Raw genomic sequence first — 23,669 nt, 5'->3', positions numbered from 1 at the left:
AGTCTGATTTCTAACCCATTCTATACAAACAATAAAATATAACAGTTATCACGTACCTGAGTTGCTGAACTGCCAATACTCTCAGAAGGAGTATCAACAACCCTTGGAGATGGAAGCTGATCAGAGGACTCTTGGATTTTTTTCTGGCTTTCAGTGAGTGGATTTGATCTTTTCAAATTCTTTCTTGGTATAGGTATAAGAGGTTTTAGACGTTTCTTATTATAAACCTGAGTAGGTTCATCAGACTCCAAACTATTCTTTGAACATATTAAAGACAAAAATCCCAGGGGTCTTCTGCCAGGTCTAGAAATGCAAATGTAAAGATATTCAAGAATATCCAGGAAGATACACTCCTAATACCAACTTCTTTCCGTGAATGCTAAAATGGCACAGGTGATACCACATTAGTGGTATCAACATATCTACTAAAAATCATTATTTTGATCATTATATACCAGCAGCTGTTATACCATCATACCAGCATATGCCAATGCAGATTTTCTACCTAAAAAGTTAGTTTCAGCACTTAAAGTTAAGCTCTTGTTACATGGAATGTGTATTTATCTGAAGAGTCCTAAAAAAATGTTCACTACTGAATTTCCTTTGATAAAACTCCTTCCCTTTACATTACTGACAAAGGGATATGTTTATAAAACATCATCCTTAGTAGTGAACTTAGTCTTTACATATATGTTATATCCGTTGCATACAGGTTACATTTACCCGTTGAGAAAGAGAAATGGAGAGAAACATTTGTTAAAGATCATCTCACGGTACCTGGATAATGGGGTTTTTGAAGATGATGGGATGCTATCCATTTGTTCAGACTTCGAAGCAGCACAAGTTCTCTCCTCCTTATCAGACACACTCCTCTCATCCTGAGGTAACTGAGATGTACTTTTTTCTATATGTGTATCTGTTACTTTATCAGGAGATCCAGATCCTATACTCTGAAAAGTTGGTTCAAGTTGCTCTTTCTGAGGTTCTGGAGTTGTATGTGTGCTTCCTGAGGTAGGGAAGATACCTTGTTCCTTGTAAGACTCCCCTTCAAAAAACAAAGAGAAATCGTAAGCACAGAGAACACATATTGAAATTTATATATCCGACTGAACTGCAATATTTGAAGGCAAGAAATCATGACATTCTATCATAAACCTACTCTAATAAGAGTAAGCTAAATTATAAATTATTAATATGTAAGTCATCTGGACTATTAAGAACATTGTAGCTGGTAAAAAAAGTATGATTAGAATACTTTTTTCTGCTCCGCAGGAAGCCTGCTTCTCCCTCTCCCATTCCCCCTGCCAGTGTTCCCTCTCTCGCTGTGTCTCTCTCTGTCAAATAAATAAAATTAAAAAAAAAAAATCTTAGAATACTTTTTCATTCAGATACAAAATAGTCCTATCAACATATTTTGACCTAGAAAATCTTTCTCGACAAATATATCTTCAACTAGCAAAATGAGAGTTATCACTTTCTAATCTCTGGGTAAACTTAAGGAACTATATAAAAACTCTTTTATCATAAGCTCAGCTAATTCCTAAAATATAATTGTTAAGCTTTTACAGGAAATCCTGTAGCCACATGGTTTTCTATTAATTATAGGATTAAAGTAGCTTCGTATGGCTATAGGAGTGCCAAATCCAAGATCTCAGCTGGAGAGAAAAACTTCTAATAATAAAAGCAAGATTCTTAGAGAAAGTGAGCAATACTCTTCTCTAATTCCAAATTTGAATAGATGCATCAAAAACAGATAAATGTAATCACATTAAAATTTATTTCACTCACCTGTTTCCTCAGAAACATTTATCATTTCCTTTGAACACACCTGTTTTAAGAAAATTACCAAAAAAATTAAAAATCCTTTTATCAAGTAAATCTTTCTTTCTTTTTTTTTTTTTTAAAGATTTTATTTATTTATTCATGAGAGACAGAGAGAGAGAGAGAGAGGCAGAGGGAGAAGCAGGCTCCCAAGGAGCAGGGAGCCCGATGCGGGACTCGATCCCAGGACCCTGAGATCATGACCTGAGCCGAAGGCAGACGCTTAACCATCTGAGCCACCCAGGCGCCCTAAATCTTTCTTTCTTTCTTTCTTTTTTAATAAAGAAAGCATGTACCTCCCAGAAACCCCTAGCATAAAAGATGTCTTATGGAAATTCTACCAACATTTATGAAAAACACATTGCTACTGCTACTTAAAATGTTCCAGAGCACGGCAAAAGAGGAAAAGTTTTCAAATGCTTTTTATAAACTAATATTAATATCAATTCCAATTCCGGGGCGCATGGGTGGCTCAGTCATTAAGCATCTGCCTTTGGCTCAGGTCATGATCCCGGGGTCCTGGGATCGAGCCCCACATTGGGCTCCCTGCTCAGCGGGAAGCCTGCTTCTCCTCTCCCACTCCCCCTGCTTGTGGGGGCTTTAATTTATTATTAAACAAATAAATAAAATCTTTAATATATATATATATTAACTGCAATCCCAATTACAACCAGTACAAAAATATCAAATATAATAGTACAAGCATAATTCAGCAACACATCAAAAGACTAACATCATAATCAAGCAGAATTGTCTCAGGAATGCAAAGATAATTCAATATGTGAACTAGTATAATTCAACTGAACTGGGGAGAAAAATCATACCCCCATCTCTCTGTTTATGGGGAAAGTGTCCAATAATATTCATGCTTAAAAAAAAAGACATTTTCTTAACACCATAAACTATAATTACTGCAATTCAAAACCAGCATCCCACTTCATAAACACTGGAAATATTTGCATTTAAATCAGGGATAAGAAAAAGATGTCTACTATCAGGACTATTTTCTGATATTTTTTGAGTTTTATTAGCTTATATAGAAAAGAGAAAGAAATTAAAGGTATACCAAGTATATGAGAAGGATTAAAATTGTATTTACAGATGATATGACTGTTTACTTAGAAAACCCAACAGAATCAAGTGAAAAATTACTGTATATGATAAGGGGAATTGAGTAAGCTCTCTACATAGAAAAGAATTCAATGATAACTGCAATAAACAAGATAAAATTCTTAGGAGATAACCTAGTAAGAAATGGACCAGAATTTAAAAGAAGAAGAACTGAAAATACCACTGAGACATAAAAGAATAATTAATCAAATGGAAAGACATACGTTTTTGGATTAAAAAAAATCCAACATGACAATGCTGACATCAACTTTCCCTGTGAACTGGTCAAGTTAATATGATCCTAATTTAAGTATCAGTATCAATAGTGTTTTTTTTTTAAGCTCTGAACAAGCAAATTCTAAAATTAACATAAACTTTAGGACATATACCCAACTAGGAAAAACTTGAAAAAAAAAATAAAATTACGTGCAGGGGAGAGAGAAACTTTCCATTTAAGATAGCAAAGTATTTAAAAACTACAGTAATTTAAAACACTGGGACACTGGCCCCAGAACAAATAAGTGAATCTCAAAGTAGAAGAAAATTCAGGAGGTATACCCAAATACATATGGGACTTAATATCCAGTAAGTGGAATTTTAAATCAGTGGAGAAAAAATGAATTATTCAACAAATGGTGCTGGGACAACTAGGTAGGCACCTGGAGAACATGAAGTTGGTTCCACTCTTCCTAACACCAAAATAAATTCTAAACAAATCATTAATGTTAACTCTTAAAAATTTACACTAAATCTCAAGGTAGATTTTCAATGTATAACACAGTCCCCAGAAGCCATACATAAAAAGAATGATAAATGGGATTACATAAAAATAAAAAATGTTTGCATGTCTATGTGAATGCAGTATGTGTGCATTCTAGAATTTACAATTATAACTTCAACATTTTATAAGCATTTTTTTATTGTTAGAATGCTGAAAACCAAGTTTAAAAAATAAAAATCACAAATAAGCTCAAAGACATTATACTGTTCTTATATACTCACATCAATGTACATCTATCATTTTTTTTAAAGATTTTTTATTTATTTATTTGACAGAGAGATACACAGCAAGAGAGGGAACACAAGCAGGGGGAGTGGGAGAGGGAGAAGCAGGCTTCCCGCTGAGCCATCTGAGCCACCCAGGTGCCCCTATATCTATCATTTTTAAATGGCTTATTATAAACTGGTAGCCTAGTTTTGCATAGAGTAATGTACTATCATCCTTTCCCTATGTCACTGAATATACTTTTAAAACAGAACAATGTTTGGGGCGCCTGGGTGGCTCAGTCGTTAAAGCGTCTGCCTTTGGCTCAGGTCCTGATCCCGGGGTCCTGGGATCGAACCCCACATGGGGCTCCCTGCTCAGTGGGGAGCCTGCTTCTCCCTTTGCCTCGCCTGCCACTACCCCTACTTGTGCGCTATCTCTGTCCAATAAATAAGTAAAATCTTTAAATAAATAAGTAAATAAACAAACAGAACAGAACAATGTTTGCAAGGAATGCTGATAAATTGATGAAACTGGGTGACTGATACAGAGGGATGCGTTATACTTCCATGTGTATCTTTTTAAATGCTTGAAAATTTTCATATTAAAAAATCAGGGCACCTGGTTGGCTCAGTGGATAGAGCATGTGACTCTTGACCTTGGGGCTGTAAATTTAAGCCCTGCGATGGGTGTAAAGATTGCTTAAAAATAAAATCTTAACCGCACCCCCCCCCCAAAATCAACCACAAAAAGTCTGCAAGAAAAAAAACACAAAAAGTAGAGTCAAAGGACAAAGTAGGGAAAAATATATGCAACTCATTCATGGACATACATAACATAAGAGTTCCTCCAAATCTCTATGTAAAAGATCAGCAACACAACTGAAAAATAGCTGAAGAATACAAAGTCATTTCACAGAGAAAGGAATACAAAAGACTCCTAAGCATATAAAAGACGTTCAGCCTTACTCATAATAAGAAAAATTAAAACCATCCTGTGATACCATCTTCTACCTATCAGGTATACAAGGATCCACTGCCTCTGTTGTCTACTCTCACCAAAGGACTACTGGTTTTCAACTGTCCCTTTGAGACTATAGATTCTAAATCAACTTTTCCAAAAATAAATTAACTAATTAACTCTTCCACAGTGTAGCTACACAGTGAGATAAATTATCATGAGTATTAGAAACAAAAACAAGGGGGTGCTAAGAAACCTTTAACATTGTGGCTGTTGATCAAACCTGCATACTATCTTCAGGCTTCCCTGAGGTAGTGATGACTGAGATAAAGACGTTTGTATGTTTGGCAAGAAAATGTTTCATAAAAAGATAATAAAAAAAAATGCCCTGGGACATAAAGAAATATGGTGCATTGAAAGACGGCCAATATGGTTAGAGAGTGAGGCACAAGGTGAGATCAGAGACAGAAATGGGCCAAATAGAGGGCCTTTAAGGTTCTGGTTTTTCCTCCTAAGAGCAATGCACAGCTTTAAGTATTATGATAATAGTGATGATGATACTACTATTACTATTTTACACAACAGAAAACTCACTCACAGAGACAACATATCCTGACTCAGGTCCCACAGCTGTCAAAGGGTACAGCCAGGATCCAGATTTACAAGATGCTTTTGGCCTTTTTTGAGCCAATAACAAAAAACTAGGAATGGGTTTCCTAATTAACGTCCATCAATTTTCACGTAGAACTATTGGAAATGAGAATCCAAAATCGGTTTTAGCTGGATTATTTGTGGTGAAAAGTATCAGAACTATCTTCATATAAAGAGGCTAAAGGAAGAAACAGAAATGTATCTGTTGTAATAGGACCATCTTATTTGCTTGATGATTCTATCTTACCTCAGAGGTATGATTTTGACAATCATCTCCTGAAGTGAGCAAACTTTTTTTGGCAGGAGGAACATGGTTACTTTCATCAAGCATACAGTGAAATCTCTTCCTAGATATAAGATCCAAATTAGCAGGAGGAGGCTCTTCAGAACCATCTTTTCCAGAATCAGATAAACACATGGTATCCTGACCAACTGAAGTTACTGGAAAACTAATAGAAAATGCAAACATATGAAATTAGCAAATCAGAAGCTACTTAATGAAGTAAAAGGCTGAGCTATTCCAGTGAAAACTGCCAAAAAAACTTCCAAGTAACTAATATATACATGGCCAAGGTCACAAAAATGTTAGTTTTGCGATCCATTCATACTTAAAAACTTGCAACTTAAATTCTGTAATACTGAATTAAATCCAAGGTATAAAAATACCGTTTTCCTTGTCTATAAAGTTAAAATTTTAATCTAAAATGCCTCTTACTAATATAAATGCCTTCAACATCTAATGCTACTTGACAGAGAATTAAGCATCTTAACCCATGACTGTAAAATACAACAATTCTATAGTAAGGAATTTAAAAAGCAGTATTAAAATATACAGAAATGGGGCGCCTGGGTGGCTCAGTTGGTTAAGTGTCTGACTCTTGATCTCAGGTCTTGCTTGATCTCAGGGTTGTGAGTTCAAGCCCTATGTTGGGCTCCACGCTGGGCGTGGAAGCCTACTTAAAAAAAAAAAAAAATACACACACACACACACAGAAATGTTATCCTTCTTGCAACTTCTGTGAATGAATATTTATTTCAGACTTTAAAATATATAAGCTTACAAAGTAACCACACACCTTTAATAGATGACATTTTATAATCCAAATTGCTAAATTTTTTTAGCTTTCAAAATACTTAAGATACCAAACAAGTTTCATACAAAAGTATTATATTATACATTTAAATGGCAGCTTTATCAGGTTATATATAAAATCAGTAATTTCTTCTCTAACTTAACATATAATTATTAAATAAGATCTTTGGGACAATTACAAATAATGCTGGTGAACAGCTTATTCAGTCAATACTATTCAATTCATAAAGCACCTTTCCTCCTAGCAAAAACAGTTTAGGTCCCAGGTGATATATGGAAGTGTTGAATCCCCATACTTTACACCAGAAACTAATATTGCACTGTATTTAACTAAATGGAATTTAAACAGGTTAGCTCATTCATTACCTCATGTCACTCCTTTCTTCTGTATTCACGGATTTGATCAATATGGGTGCTGGCAGTAAAGGGTTTGGCATTAACTGTGCAGTGGTATCACTAAATTCTTCTACAGCATTGGTTGGGATTTCCACCAGAGTTAAAATGAATGCTTGTTCATCCTCACCATCTTGATGTACATTAGCAACTAGATTCACTATCAAAGTTTAAAAGTTAATAATGAAAAGCTGAACTATGAAAATCATTAATTTATTACATTTCTAAGAAGTCTCACTACAACTTATCCCCATGAATAAAAAGCAAATTACACCCATAAAAGTAAAAAGTAATTTCAAAAAGGATAAAGACGGTTCACTATAGAGGGGATTTATAATTCTGAATAACAAACTGTTCCATAAAATACTTCAAGTTTTTTTGTTTTTAATTTAAGACTGTCACAGACTAAAAAACTATTTTGTTTTTCCATAGTCAAATGAGGTAGAGAAGTAAAAGCTGTACTATTCAGTTCTGTGGGACTTTATTGAAGCACATTATCATACCTGCTAAGTCTTGAGAACTGATTACATTCTCTTGTTGGACTTCCAGCATACTAGTTGGTGTACCCTAAAAAAATTTTTAAAAATTAAAATGCAAAATGGGGTTGACCAAATTTTAGTTTTAAAAAATTTTCCAGACAACTGGATATAATAAGAATTATTATTTCAAAACTCAACTTTTTTTAAACGTTTTGAAACTTTTAGTTGTACCAATAACTTTTGATTCATTTATATAACCATATATGCACCAAGAAATTCTGGCTAAACTTAAATATGTGAATTTTATGAAATTATTTTTGAAGTAACAGGAAAGGGAGATTCAAACCCCTCAACCTTCACTCTACCCCATTACAGCAGATCTTGTACTATTAGTAGGTGACATCTGAATGGAAGCAAACTGCCCGTCTCCTTGCCTCCAACACAGCTCCTTTGAATCTGTTTTCCACAAAATTGCCAACCCTGTATTCTCTAAAATGCAATTCTTATTGTAATTCTCTACTGCTTAAAATCTTCAAACTTTCAGGGGCACCTGGGTGGCTCAGTCGTTAAGCATCTGCCTTTGGCTCAGGTCATGATCCCAGGGTCCTGGGATCGAGCCCTGCATGGGGTTCGTTGCTCGGCAGGGAGCCTGTTTCTACCTCTCCCACTCCCCCTGCTTGTGTTCCCTCTCTAGCTGTCTCTCTCTTAAATAAATAAAATCTTTAAAAAAAAATTTAAAAAAAACTTCAAACTTTCATTTTGTAACCAACAATGTCAGTAATTGATTCAGGCAAGCATCACCAATGGATACTAAAACTACTGGGTATTGGGCACCTGGGTGGCTCAGTCAGTTAAGCAGCTGCCTTCAGCTCAGGTTATGATCCCAGGGTCCTGGGATCGAGCCCCGCATTGGGCTCCCTGCTCAGCGGGAAGCCTGCTTCTCCCCCTCCCTCTGCCTGCCGCTCCCCCTGCTTGTACTCTCTCAATCTCTCATTCTGTATCAAATAAATAAAATCTTTAAAAAAAACAAAACAAAACAAAAAACTACTGGGTAGAAGGTTGCTGGGTCTAAAATAACTTACTAACACAGTGTGCAAAAGATGCTGTTAAATGGAGAAATCTGGCAGGCACTTACATGCCTGAGGTGATAAAGGAAGACAACAACACCTAGGTAGTAATTGTGCCAAACACTGTTCAATCTGAATCTAGTAACAGGGAAGAAGAACAAAAATCCAGATTGTGAATTAGCCTGCAATGTCAAGTTCACAGAAGAGGGAAAAGAAGAACTACTCTAGATGAAAAGAGAATAAGGAGAATGACAACTAAATGCAGTATGAGAGCCCTGGTTGAAACTGTGTATTACATATTATTTTTAAATCAATATTAGATAGTATGGTAATACTGTGACAACAGTATCATCATTTCTGTATTAGAAACATCCTTAGTATCAAATTCAAGCTGGAGTATGTATGGGTGAAGGCTCATGTCTGCAACTTTCAAATGGTTCAGTTTCTTAAAAAGTATCTATCTACAGAGATGGAGAGCATGACAGAATAAGCAAATGAAGCAAAATGTTAATAATCAATAAATCTATATAAAGGGTCTATGAGAATTCTATTTAAGATTTTTGCAGGGGCGCTTGGGTGGCTCAGTCATTAAGCGTCTGCCTTTGGCTCGAGTCATGGTCCCAGGGTCCTGGGATCAAACCCCGCACTGGGCTCCTTGCTCAGCAGGAAGCCTGCTTCTCCGTCTCCCACTCCCCCTGCTGTGTTCCCTCTCTTGCTGTGTCTCTCTGTCAAATAAATAAATAAAATCTTAAAAAAAAAAAAAGATCTTTGCAACTCTCAAACGAGTTTGAAATTATTTCAAAATAAAAAGTAAAAATAAACAAGCTGGAGGTTAGGGAAAATCCCGTAAATTTTGATATAGCCCAAACTCTAGCAAATCATAAAAACTCCTTTGATGATCTGCTCCCGGGATACCTAGCTCACTCATCTTTAACTACTTCTTCATTTATATCCTACTCATAACTACTTAGTCCCTGAATATGAAGTGCTGTTTCACACTTATTCTTTACACATGATCCTCTCCCTTTAACTGGTTAATTTACCTGTTCTTCTAGATCGAGGATTTTTTAGTCCTGGCTACACATCAGAATAACCTGAGGAATTTATTTATTTATTTGTCTGTTTATTTATTTAAGATTTTATTTTTTATTTATTTATTTGACAGAGAGAGACACAGCAAGAGAGGGAACACAAGCAGGGGGAGTGGGAAAGGGAGAAGCAGGCTTCCCGCAGAGCAGGGAGCCTGATGCAGGGCTCGATCCCAAGACCCTGGGATCATGACCTGAGCTGAAGGCAGACGCTTAACGACTGAGCCACCCAGGCGCCCCAACCTGAGGCATTTTAACAACAACAGAAAGCAAATGTCTACACCCTATTTCCAGAGGCTGATTTTACTGGATTGGGTTGAAGACCACTCCTTTATTAAGAGTCTTGTGCAACTTGCCTTCAGAATTTAACCATTCATATCCTCAACTGTTTCCTACAACTTTGTCCCCCCAGTACCTTACACAGTATTGAACACGTAGTAATAAAAATACCTGCAATGTGAAAGTATTTCTCAGATTCAGTGGCCAGCAAGCAAGAGGTAAATACTCTGTACAAAACACTTCTTTTTCAAAACTTTCACAGCAAAGCTACGTATTGGCTGTTTTATCTATGCTCCAAAGACTAAAAACACACTCAATAAAAAATTCTATCATAATACATTCTTGCAAAGGCAAAACTATAGGGAAAGAAAACAGATCAGGGATTGCCAAGTAGTCGGGGCGGTAAGGGGGGGTGACTAAAAAAGGGCCCTGGGGAACCTGGGGGATGATGGAACTGTTTATGTGTTGCTTACATGACTATATATGTTTGTCACAACTTGTAGAAGTACACACTGAAAAAGGTGAAGTTTATTTTTTGTAAATCCTACCTTAATTTTTTTTAAACAGGGAATAAACACCCAGCCACCCCATGTTATATTTTATATTCTTTTACCTCTGACACATGAAGTGCAAGCACACTGTCTCCATTAGAGTCCTTTCTCTGGGGCTCTTTGATGGAACTCTCACTGAGAACCATATCTGAACCAAGTGTATGGGGCCTTGTCTCAAAGGAAACAACTGGAGCAACTGACGATATCTGAACCTTTTGAGATTCTTCTTCTTGATCATCGTTTCTGAAAAAGAAATTAGTATATATTCGAGTTTCAGAGTATGTATTAAAGTTCTATACTGAAACCAAGTGGACAACTACAGAGTAATGTTTAGAGCTAAGTGAGTCAAAGATTTAATGGTGTTCAAATTTCTAAACTATATTTAATGCAACAGAACTCCCTTTTTCCAATCAAATTCTTACAGTTATAGCTAATGACTATAGTTGAAACATAATATAACCCAAATCCCAGAATCTCTCTTTTACCTTTCAGTTAGATTTGCTTCTTGAGAAATAGTCTCTTCAATACCATGTTCACAAGCCAATTTGCTCTGCTCCTTATTCTCTGCTGTTGTAAGTGATCCAAGGTTTTCATCTTGTAATTCCGTTGCTTCAGAAGCATTTTTCTCAGTTTCTTAAACAAAGAACACACTTAAGATATAGTCCAAAAACAGTACAGCTAAAACTGCCATATTAGAAATATGTTCTCTCTTCAAAGACAGATCACTATATAGTGGCTCTTCCAAATTTCTCTTAATCCAAAAATCAAGCTTATTCACATGGCAGAAGAGTGGTCCTGGCCAATGAGATTTTTGATGCAAATGATTAACGAATCCTACACTGCACATATTTCACTTGTGGCTGCCACAGTTTTATGTCCACTCGATGGTGACGGCAGTGTAATTACAACCCCATATACAAAAAAGTTTAGAAGTGGGTACACATGAGGTCTGGCTAGTTCCACCTTGGGCAAAGTTGGGGAGGGAGCTATTCTAAAAAGAATATCACAAAGAAGAAAAAAATGACTTCTACATAAAAAGAGTTACCTTCAAATCGCTCTCAAAATACCAACAGCATTTATCATAAAACTAGACCAAATAATACTAAAATTTGTATGGAACCACCAAAAAGACTCTGAAGAGTCAAAGTAATCTTGAGAAAGAAAAACAAAGGTAAGAGGTATCACAATTCCAGATTTCAAGATCTAATATAAAACTACAGTAATCAAAACAATACCGTACTGGCACAAAAACAGATCAATGGAAGAAAATAGAGTCCAGAAATAAATCCACACTTATATGGTCAATTAATCTAGGACAAAGGAGGCAAGAATATACAATGGGTAAAAGACATTCTCTTCAATAAATGGTGCTGGGAAAACTGGACAGCTACATGCCAAAGAATGAAACTGGACAACTTCCTAACTCCATATACAAAGAATAAACTCAATATGGATTAGAGATCTAAATGTGAGACCAAACCATAAAAATCCTAGAAAAAAACACAGGCAATAATTTCTCTGATGTCAGCTGTAGCAACATTTTTCTAGATATGTCTCCACAGGCAAGGGAAACAAAAGCAAAAATAAACTACTGGGACTACATCAAAATAAAAAGCTTTACACAGCAAAGGAAACATCCACAAAATGAAAAGGCAACCTACTGATTAGGAGAAAATATTTGCAAATGATACATCTGATAAGGAGTTTGTATCCAAAATATATAAAGAATTTATATAACACCAAAAAACAAAACAATACGATTAAAAAATGGGCACAGATGGGGTGCCTGGGTGGCTCAGTTAGTTAAATGTCTGACCGCTGATCTCAGTTCAGATCTTGATCTCAGGGTCATGAGTTCAAGCCCTGCACTGGGCTCCATGCTGGGCATGGAGCCTATTTAAAAAAAAAACAAAAAAACAAAAAAAGAGGCACAGGACCTGCATAGACTTTCTTCAAAAGAAGATATACAGATGAACAACAGACATATGAAAAGATGCTCAACATAACTAATCATCAGAGAAATGCAAATCAAAACCACAAGATATCACAACCAAAATGGCTAAATACAAAAAAAAAAAGAAGAAGAAGAAATAACAAGTGTTAATAGGATATAAAGAAAAAGGAACCCTTGTGCACTAATGGTAGGAATATAAATTGGTTCAGCCACTGAAGAAAATAGTAGGGATGTTTTTCCAAAAATTAAAAATAAAAATTCCATATGGTTGAATAAATTCCAGTACTAGGTATTTACACAAAGAAAATGAAAACACTAATTCAAAAGATATATGTACCACCCTGATATTTAGTGCAGCATTATTTACAATAGTCAAGATATGGAAGCAACCTAAGTGTCCATCAGTACATGAATGGATAAGGAAGATGTGATACACGCAATGGAATGTGACAATGCCATTAAAAGGTTGAGATTGGGCTGTTTGTGACAACATGGATGGACCTAGAAGGTATTATGTTAAGTGAAGTAAGTCAAACAGAGAGAGACAAATACCGTATGATTTTACTCATATATGGAACCTTAAGAAAGCAAATGAATAAACAAACAAAGAGCACATTCAGACCTATAAATACAAAGAACAAACTGATGGCTTCCAGAGGGGAGGGAGTAGGAGGATAGACACAGTGGGAGGAGAGTGGGAGGTACAGGCTTCCAGTTATGGAATGAGTAAGTCATGGGAATAAAAGGCAGAGCATAAGGAAGTCAATGGTATTGTAACAGCACTGTATAGTGACAAATGGCAGCTCTGCTTGTGGTGAGCACAGCACAGTGTACAAACCTGTTCAATCACTACGCTGTATACCTGAAACTAATGTAACACTGTGTGTCAACCACACTCAAATAAAAACAAATTTTTAATAAAATAAAAAAGGTAACTTCAGCCTGCACACTGAAATAGCTTCTGGGTATTTCTGAACTCAGAGTAAATTAACTAACTGAATCATAAGCATTGCTGGTTGAAAGGAAATCCCGGAAATCAGGAACCCCAAAACACGGCAAAGATGATGCTAACTATCCAGATCGTCTACCTGTAGGGCTTAAGACAATCTAGACAGCCTACTACATACACTGTTTTTCCCGCTCTTACTAGCATGTGAAGGGGCTGGGCCCTTAACAGGGAGGGGAAGTGGAAAAGGAAGTAGCAGTAGGATTCAACATGTATAGCACAATCTAGTGAAGCCATTAAAAACACGAAAGAGAACAGTATGTAATCATATAGAAAGATCTTTTTCAATATACTAATCTTTAAAAACAGAGTGCTACTGGGGCACCTAGATGGCTCAGTCCGTTAAGTGTCTGCCTTTGGCTCAGGTCATAATCTCAGGGTCCTAGGATTAAGTCCCATGTCAGGCTCTCTGCTCAGCAGGGAGTCTGCTTCTCCCTCTGTGCTCTCTCTCCCTCCCTCACTCTCAAATAAATAAATGAAATCTTTAAAAACCGAGTGCTACTATATAAAGAACTCAATAATAAAAAAACAAGTATCCCAATTTAAAAATGAGCACAGATTGGGGCACCTGGGTGGCTCAGTCGGTTAAGTATCTGACTCTTGATCTCAGCTCAGGTCTTGATCTCAGGGTTGTGAGTTCAAGCCCCGCGTTGGGCTCCACGCTGGGCACTGGGCGTGGAGCCTACTTAGAAAAAAATAAAACAAAATTTAAAAAAAATGAGCACAGACATGAACACATGTCTCTAAATAAAATATATAAATAAGCACATTAAAAGATACTCAGTATCATTGGTCATGAAAGAAATACAAATCCAAATCAGGAGATACCACTTCAAGCTAACTAGACTATCTAATAACAAGAGTCAGAAAGGATACAGAGAAACTAAAACCCTCACAGAATGTTGGTGAAAAGACACAATGTTGGACCACGTGGATGGCTCAGTTGGTAGAGCATGTGACTCTTGATCTCAGGGTTTTTCAGGGTTTTAAGTTCAAGCCCCACACTGGGTACAGAGATTACTTAAAAATAAAACAAAACAAACAAAAATCTAAAAAAAAAGAAAGAAAAAAAAGAAAATACAAAATGTTACTACTTCTTTTTTTTAAAGATTTTATTTATTTATTTGTCAGAGACAGAGAGAGACAGAAGGAGCACAAGCAGGGGGACCGGCAGGCAGAGGGAGAAGCAGGCTCCCCGCTGAGCAGGGAGCCCGATGTGGGACTCGATCCCAGGACCCTGGGATCATGACCTGAGCCGAAGGCAGATGCTTAACCGACTGAGCCACCCAGGCGTCCCATGTTGCTACCACTTTTGAAACAGTCTGGTAGTTCTTCAAAAAGTTAAACAAAGAATTACCATATATTCCAGCAATTCCACTTGTAAATGTAAATCCAAGACAAATGAAAACTTAGGTCCACACAAAATCTTACATATGAATGTTCTTAGCACCATTACTTAAAACAGCCAAAAAACAGAAAACAACCTAAATGCCCTGAATGGATAAACAAAATGTAGTATGATGGAATATTTGGCAAGAAAAAGAAATATTTGACACATGCTACAACATAGATGAGCCTTGAAAACATGCTAAAAGAAACCAGACACAAAAGGCCACATATTATATGATTCCATCTATATGAAACGTCCAAAATAGGCAAAGCTACAGAGACGAAGTAGATCAGTGGTTGCCTAGGGCTGGGAAGGGTTGAAGGATGTGGGAAGTGGCTACTAATGGTGAAGGTTACACAACTTGAGGAATATACTAAATGCCACTCAAGTATACACTTCATATGGGTTAACTGTATGGTATACAATTATTTCAGTAAAACTGTTATTTTTAAAAGTACTGAACAAGGGGTGCCTACTTAACGCAGTAGGTTAAGCATCCAACTCTTGGTTTCAGCCCAGGTCATGATCTCAGGGTCATGGAATCAAGCCCTGCATGGGGCTCCAGGCTCAGCCCAGAGTCGGCTTGCAACTCTCTCTTCTTCTCCCTCTCCACGAGGTACTCTCTCTCTCAATCTTAAAAAATAAGTACGTAAATAAATAAATGTGCTAAACAGTATATATGATATAGTTTGCTTATAATTGTTCTTTCTGAAAGGAGTAACATGTATTTATATACGTGTGTGTGTGTGTGTGTGTGTGTGTGTGTACTGATGTATCTATGTACACACACAGCCCCACATTTAGATGCTTATGTTTATAAAACACTTCTGGAAGTCCACAATAAAAACTTAATGGCAGTTTACCACTAGACATGAGATTAGGGGACTAGGAACCAAACAAGTTTATTAAATTTTATACCTTATGGGCAATGTCTTATTTTTTGCCACATGCATGTATAGCTTTCTAAAAAATGTTTGCTTGAATATTCATGTACACAGACACACATAAAAAATACCTATGAAGAAAACATTAAGTAAATACAGTTAACCCTTGAACAACATGGGGGTTAAGGGCACAAACTTTCCATGCAGTAGAAATTCTGCATATCCGATTCCCAAAAAAACCTAACTACTAATAGTCTACTGTTGACCAGATGCCTTACGGGTGACATAAACAGATTAACATATATTTTTTAAGTTACATGTATTAGATACTGTATTCTTACAATAAAGTAAGCTAGAACAAATAAAATGTTATTAAGAAAATCATTAAGGAAGAGACGCCCAAGTAGCTCAGTCGGTTAAGCATCTGCCTTTGGCTCAGGTCATGATCTCAGGGTCCTGGGATCAAGCCCTGCATGGGGCTACCTGCTCAGCGGGGAGTCTGCTTCTCCCTCTCAGTCTCCCTCTCTCTCAAATAAATATTTTAAAAAAAGAAAAGAAAATCATAAGGAAGAGAAAATACATTTATAGGACTGTACTATGTTTATAAAAAAAATTCCATTTATAATTAAGTGTAAGCTTATATGCAAGAGGTATCTGGATGTTCTTTGTACTATTTCTTATTCTTGTAAGTTTTCTATAACTTTGAAATTATTTCCAAATAAAACATATTTTAAAAGTTAAAAAGAAAAAAAAAATCCATTGTATAGGGGCACCTGGGTGGCTCAGTTGGTTAAGCGTCCAACCCTTGATTTCAGCTTGGGTCATGATCTCAGGGTCAATATCAAGCCCCACATCAAGCTCCACGCTCAGCATGGAGTCAGCTTGGAATTCTCGCTCGCCGTCCCCTCTTTGGCTCTTAATTAATTCTTTTTTAAAAATCCACGTACAGTGGACCCATGCAGTTCAAACCCATGTTATTTTGGGTCAACTAAATAGAAAATAATAATGATGAATGAAGCTAGTTGACGGATTTATTGGTATTTCTTTTATAGCTCATTCTACTTTTTGAAACTCTTTAATACTAAATTAAAATAATTTTAACTGAATATTCCATTTGAAATGCAAATGCAACTTCTCCTGTAAAAGTTAATTTTGTAGCTGTTTAACGGAACATAATTTACCTCTTTGACTTTCTACTACTTCTCCTTTGTTTACAAACACACTGGGAACTTCCTGATGAACACCAAACCTGTTGGTCCCTGAAGTCTCAAGATTTGGTTTAGGCTTGGCAAATCTACTTCTCATTCTCAAATTACCAGTCACTTCAGAAGTTGTATTCCTAGAAAAAGATGGGAAGAAAGAAATTCATCAACCATGTAATAACTATCTCTCTCACCTTCATACATTCTGATACAGTTATGTGCCACCTTCTCAGGTGCCACAATATCTGTAAGTGTTCATTTTTTAATGCTGAAAACATAGAGTGGTAAATTTTACTGACAGTCTAGAGAAGGGAAGAGAATCTGGACCATGTTTGTAAAATAGAGACCATATTTACATAAAAAACTATTTCATTAAAGCTTCAAAGATGCACATACTACATTTACTTTAATATGCAAACCATTAGGGGCACCTGGCTGGCTCAGTGAGTAGAGGATGTGGCTCTTGATCTCAGGGTCCTGAGTTCAAGCCCCATGGTAGGTGTTGAGTATACATTAAAAAAGTAAATTAAAAAAAAAAATGCAAACCAAGGGCAACTGGGTGGCTCAGTCAGTTGAGTGTCTGCCTTTAGCTCAGGTCATGATCCCAAGGTCCTAGGATTGAGCCTCATGTCAGGCTCTCTGCTCAGTGGGGAGTCTGCTTATCCCTCTTCCTCTGCCCCTCCCCATGCTCATGCTCACTCTCTCTCAAATAAATAAATAAAATCTTAAAAAAAAAAAAAAAAGCAAACCATGAAACTAAAATCAAACCAGCCTACCCTCACTTTGAAGGCTGAGAAACTGGAGCACCTGGGTGGCTCAGTCAGTTAAGTGTCTGCCTTCTGCTGAGGTCATGATCCCTGAGTCCAAGGATTGAGCCCCATGTCAGGCTCCCTGCTCAGCAGGGAATCTGCTTCTCTCTCTCCCTCTGCCTCTCCCCCTGCTCCTTCTCTCTCTCTCTCTTGCTCACACTCTCTCTCAAATAAAATCTTTAAAAAAATAAAGGCTGGGAAATTAGCAGTGCCTACTTTACACTTACACAAGTATTACTCAAAAGCTATCAACTAAATTGATAGTTGGTTTAAATGTATTTATTAATTGAATACTATAAAACTCAAGAGTTTAATAAAGCAAAATAAACCTGGTTGATACAGCGTTTTCCTTTACTTTCTCCACTAAACCAATTTCTTCTTTAGTACTTTGCTCTTCCAATACAATCTTGTTTTCTTCTAATGAAGAAGGAGATGTACTATTGACAGGTGAAGAAAGCTCCTGACATTCACGAACAATTTTGTGATTTACATTATCTGGGCTAAAAGGAACACAGCTTTTATCCTTTGAATGAACATCAAGAAGTACACATACTCCTATTACAGAAAAGAACAGAAAATTAAAATTGACCCAATACAAGTAGATGTCCAAAGTAAATAAATCCTTCAACATTAAGCAACTGTAAAATTCTATATTATTTTTAAAGTTTACTCTTTTTGGTTCTGAATTTAAATATATGATCAGGGCGCCTGGATGGCTCAGTCAGTTAAAGGTCATGATCTCAGGGCCCTGGGATCGAGCCCCACAGTGGGCTCCCTGCCCAGCAGGGAGTCTGCTTCTCCCTCTGCCCCTCCCCCCCACTCATGTGTGTGCTCTCTCTCTCTAAAATCTTAAAAAAAATATATATGATCATATAGTTTATGCCAGAGATCTGACTTGTTCTAAGCCTAATAATTCTTACAGACTAGAATTTTTCTGCTATTAGAAATAAAAATGAGGGATGCCTGGGTGGCTCAGTCAGTTGGGCATCTGCCTTTGGCCCAAGTCATGATCCCGGAGTCCTGGGATCATGTCCTGCTTCGCCTCTCCCTCTGCCTGTGCTCTCCCTGCTTGTGCTCTCTCTGAAAAATACATAATAATAAAATTAAAAAAAAAAAAGTAAAAATGAATCTGTTACCTTGACTAACTACATAGCCTCAAATGAGTTTCAAGACAGGATCACCTTCATTTACAAATTTTTAAAACTCGTTTTTATGTACTAGAGATTTATGACAGGCTCCAAAGCAATCCTCTGCCATTGAGAAAGGAGCCGTATTCAGACACCTGCCTGGCTCAGTCAGTAGAACATGTGACTCTTGATCTTGGGGTCATGAGTTCAAGCCACTCATTGGGTATATATTTTACTCAAAAAAAAAAAAAAGAGAGAGAGAGAGCACACGCGCACGAGAGAGAAATGAGACTGTGTAAGGAACACAGACCAGAAAATTTACTGTATGGGGACTAATATAACATAATAAAAAACAATTTCCTGATAAATATATAGTTATGGGCCTAGAAGTCTAACACCTAAAATAAATGGCAGGCCACTCATCTCCAGACAAAATAATTAACAGGAATATAATTAACTATCCATTTAGTAGACTTAAAATGGAAGGTATTCCATAACGTCAGCCTAAAATACTGTGAAAATCTAGGTTGACCTATCTTTTGGCTCAGTCCAAACTAACAGAATAGTCGCAATTAAATTAGTTCAATGATTGTCTGCTATTGTCCCTTCATATTATATGTGATTATCAGGTTAACTGTGAAGACAATCCAAAGCAGAAGCTCCTTTGCTAAAGAAACATGTGTCAAGTGATCAGTGATCAATGAGCTCAGTTAACCAATGTTTATGATGAGAAAAGTAAAGGACTCACTAGATTATTCCAGGAATACAAAGTTTTCTTAATAAACCAAGTGCACTATTTTGAGATGGTAGCCACTACATCTAAAGCGACTAAGTTAGACGGAACAATGCACACATGTTACCTTTCTCTGGACAAAAACAAAGTTGGCAATGCCTACTTCAAATGTAAAAGGCCGGTACTGACTTATTACTCAACTGCAGGTATAATTTCTTAGTTGTATTTTAAGAGGTTTTTTCCAGTAGGACTTAACTTTCATTCTTACCATCACTCTGTTCTGTACCGATCTCTGATTGCAACACTAGATCTCCCATTGTAAGTAAAGTTATAGCAGCTTCAGTGCTTCCATCGTTGGTACCTTGTGAGGAAATATACCAACATTAAAACAGAAAAATGAAGCTGGAAATTGAAGTTTGCTTACTTAGAAAACATTTTTAATTCAAGTATTTATCCTTTGGAACAAGTTTCAATGTCCTGCATACCACTAATTCCTCACTAGAGCAGTGTTTGGTTACTACAAAAAAAGAAATCATTGTTAGCTTTTACTCATTGAAAATGCCTCCCTCCTATTAAATAACTTAATACCTTCAAAGAAAATATATCTGTGCAAATCAGAGGAGAGGAAATAAGTAATATTTCTTTATTAAACATTTAACTCTTAACTCACTTCAAAAGGTAATTATTCCAAGAATCCAAGTTTCTCCTGGAGATAACATATTCAACAGTTAAAACTTTTTCTTCAACTCTCCAGTGAAATTACTCATTTGCTAACTAACACCAATACTGAATCACTTTGTTAGTGTTAACTAAGTAGTTTTAGCAGTTTCCTTATTAACAGTTACCTGTTTCATCTTGGGTATGTTCACCTGTGTTGATTTCCTAAAAGAGGAAAAATAAGCAATGTCTTATGTATTTTCCCAAATATAGGTTCTGTGTCTCAAAAACCATGTTTTACAGTTCCTCAATGTTTTGATTACAAAGAAGTGGAAACTGTTTTTTCCCTATACAATTATTCATTAACATTTCATACAGAAATAATTTAAAAGCCAAGTTATTTTGTCTCTTGCTCCTTATTTTACCTTTTCCTTGTATGACATGCAAATTTTTAACTCTAATCATATAGCATTTACCATGTGCACCTACTGTTCTTAATTTACTTCTTCACTTTCATAATCCTTCAACTTCAGTCGTATCTGCCATAGTTTTAAACCAGTGGAAACCAAAGACTGAAGAATACTGCCAATTTTTTAATTAGGTTAGTGAAAACTTAAATGAATTTTAACAAATGAAGAAGTTACAAGATTTATGTCCAATATGACATCATAAGGAGCTCTGCTGACCCTATTAAACACAAACATGTAAAGCCTCTGGAAATGGACCTAAGGCGAAAGAAACACCTTTTTGAGAAAACTGATGAAAATACAGTAACAAAGCGGAGAGACTGTGGTATTTGAACTAAGACTGCTCTCTCCCCCTCCTTCTTCTCAGCTCAGTGAAGCAGAGACCCCACCTCAGAACCTGCAACCAAGAAAATAGGGTCTTTTCTCCTTACCAGCCCCAGCTGCAGGGCTTTCTTCCTAGGAAGAACAGAACTTCAGCTCCTGACACCACAAGAATCTGGTGTCAGATTTGTAATCGAAAATAGAATTATTATGAACTTGCACATAAAAAAAAAACTCAATAAAATACCAGCAAACCAAATCCAGCAACATATAAAAATTGCAGGCCACAGCCAAGTAGGATTTATCCCAGGGATGTAATTTTTTATTTAACATCAAAATTCAACGTAATACATCATATCAATACAATAAAAAGGTAAAATCACCTGATCATCTCAATAGATGCAGAAAAAGCGTATGACAACTTCCAACACCCTTTCATGATAATACTGTCATGCAAACTAGGAAAAGACTAGAACTTCTTCAATTTGATAAAAATAAAACATCTATGGAAAATCCACAGCTAACATCAAACTTAATGGTGAAAGACTGGATACTTTCCTCTAAGACCAGTAATGAGACAAAAATGCTCACTCTTGCCACTTTTGTTCACCAGTGTACTGGAGGTTCTAGCAAGGGCAATTTGGCAAGCAATAGAAATAAAAGACATCCAGATTGAAAAGTATCGTAAACTGGGGCTCCTTGGGTGGCTCAGTTAAGCGTCTGCCTTCGGCTCAGGTCATGATCCCAAGGTCCTGGGATCCAGCCCCACATCAGGTTCCTTGCTCAGTGGGGAACCTGCTTCTCCCTCTCCCTCTCCCTCTGCCTGCCGCTCCCCCTACTTGTGCTCTGTCAAATAAATAAAATCTTTAAAAAAAAAAAAGGTAAAGTGTTGTATACTGAATTCTGTCACCCAGAAAGATATGTTGAATTCCTAACCCCAGTACCATGAATGTAACCTTATTTGGAAATAGGGCCTTTTTAGATGTAATAAAGTTAAGAGAAGGTCATACTAGATTAGGGTTGGCCCTATCCACTATGACAGGTGTCTTTAAAAGAAAAAAGTCACAGGGGCACCTGGGTGGCTCAGTCGTTAAGCGTCTGCCTTCGGCTCGGGTCATGATCCCAGGGTCCTGGGATTGAGCCCCGCATCAGGCTCCTCACTCCACGGGAGGCCTGCTTCCCCCTCTCCCACTCCCTGCTTGTGTTCCCTCTCTCACTATATCTATCTCTGTCAAATGAATAAATAAAATCTTAAAAAAAAAAAAAGAAAAAGGTCACAGAGACACACATACAGGGAGATCACCATGTGGCAATGGAGGCAGAAATTGGAAATGTGCTGCCACAAACCAAGGAATGACAAGGACTGCTGACAACTGCCAGAAGGTAGGAGAAAGGCCTGAATGGTTTTTCCCTAAGAGCCTCCAGAAGGTGGCACCTTGATTTTGGAATTCTAGCCCCAGAACTATAAAAAAAATAACTTTCTGTAATTTTGAACCACCTAGTTCATGGAATTTTGTTATAGCAGCACTGAGAAACTAATACAGAAAGGCAGAAGTAGTTTGTCTCTATTCACATGTTATGATCTTATACGTAGAAATCCTAAGGAATCCACTAAAAAAAAAAAAAACTATTAGAACTAAAGAGCTCACAATTCAGTACCAGTTTGTACATTTTAGAAGGCTTTTCACATTAACTGCCAATCTATATAATTTACAGTTTGACATGATGTGTTTGTTTAAAACAATTACAGAGTATAAACCCATTAAGGATCTGGGGGAAGAAAAGAAGCTTAATATAGAACTAAGCTTTTAAAGTATGTTTTAGGGGCACCTGGGTGGCTCAGTTGGTTAAGCGACTGCCTTCAGCTCAGGTCATGATCCTGGAGTCCCAGGATCGAGTCCGCATCAGGCTCCCTGCTCAGCAGGGAGTCTGCTTCTCCCTCTGACCTTCCTCCCTCTCATGCTCTCTCTCATTCTTTCTCTCTCAAATAAATAAATAAAATCTTTAAAAAAAAAGTATGTTTTATTTTTTAATTCTGGTCTTGGTGCAAATGTTAGTTATGCCTTATTCATATCACAGTTAGATCACCATGCTGTGACATGGTTTATATTCATGCTGCCCTAGATACTTTTGTAATTATTTGTTGCAAACTGTCACTATTAACTTTCTTTTATGTAAGTACTTTATAAAAGTTTCTTAAACTTTTGCTTATTTAATTTTGAATAAAAGCTAAATTCAAAAAAAAAAAGAACTAAAGAGTTCAGCAAAGTTGCAGTACACAAGACCAATAATCAAAAATCAATTGTATTTTGGGGCGCCTGGGTGGCTCAGTCATTAAGCGTCTGCCTTTGGCTCAGGTCATGATCCCAGGGTCCTGGGATCGAGCCCCACATCAGGCTCCCTGCTTGGTGGGAAGCCTGCTTCTCCCTCTCCCACTCCCCCTGCTTGTGTTCCCTCTCTCGCTGTGTCTCTGTCAAATAAACAAATAAAAATCTTAGAAAAAAAAAATCAATGTCAGTACAGAAGCTTGTATACAAATGTTTACAGCAGCATTATTTACAATAGCCAAAAGATGGAAACAACCTAAATGTCCATGAACACATGAACAGATAAACAAAACGCAGTATTGTCTACATGGACTG

At 36.8% G+C, this 23,669-nt stretch overlaps 1 protein-coding gene and 1 long non-coding RNA gene across 4 annotated transcripts in view; one reads left to right on the top strand and one right to left on the bottom strand.

Annotated features, from left to right (window-relative positions):
- BDP1 (B double prime 1, subunit of RNA polymerase III transcription initiation factor IIIB) overlaps positions 1–23,669 on the bottom strand; it is a 91,745-nt gene that overhangs the window by 7,719 nt on the left and 60,357 nt on the right. For all 3 annotated transcript variants that reach the window (XM_027605793.2, XM_027605796.2, XM_027605797.2), the window contains 12 exons: positions 20,428–20,464; positions 19,851–19,943; positions 18,052–18,277; positions 16,893–17,050; positions 10,963–11,110; positions 10,540–10,720; positions 7,517–7,580; positions 6,987–7,173; positions 5,775–5,976; positions 1,789–1,828; positions 778–1,045; positions 57–303 (listed from right to left, as the gene is read on the bottom strand). In XM_027605793.2, the coding sequence (XP_027461594.2) occupies positions 57–303; positions 778–1,045; positions 1,789–1,828; positions 5,775–5,976; positions 6,987–7,173; positions 7,517–7,580; positions 10,540–10,720; positions 10,963–11,110; positions 16,893–17,050; positions 18,052–18,277; positions 19,851–19,943; positions 20,428–20,464 (1,851 nt within the window). The remainder of the gene's footprint in view (positions 1–56; positions 304–777; positions 1,046–1,788; positions 1,829–5,774; positions 5,977–6,986; positions 7,174–7,516; positions 7,581–10,539; positions 10,721–10,962; positions 11,111–16,892; positions 17,051–18,051; positions 18,278–19,850; positions 19,944–20,427; positions 20,465–23,669) is intronic.
- The window catches only part of LOC113929132, a 64,755-nt gene that overhangs the window by 13,561 nt on the left and 27,525 nt on the right, over positions 1–23,669 (top strand). Inside the window, exon 2 of the long non-coding RNA XR_003522110.2 lies at positions 713–883. This is a non-coding gene — a long non-coding RNA (uncharacterized LOC113929132). The remainder of the gene's footprint in view (positions 1–712; positions 884–23,669) is intronic.

Source organism: Zalophus californianus, chromosome 5 (genome assembly GCF_009762305.2).
Source record: "Zalophus californianus isolate mZalCal1 chromosome 5, mZalCal1.pri.v2, whole genome shotgun sequence".
NCBI lineage: Eukaryota > Metazoa > Chordata > Mammalia > Carnivora > Otariidae > Zalophus > Zalophus californianus.
This window is presented reverse-complemented; position numbering and strand designations above follow the sequence as displayed.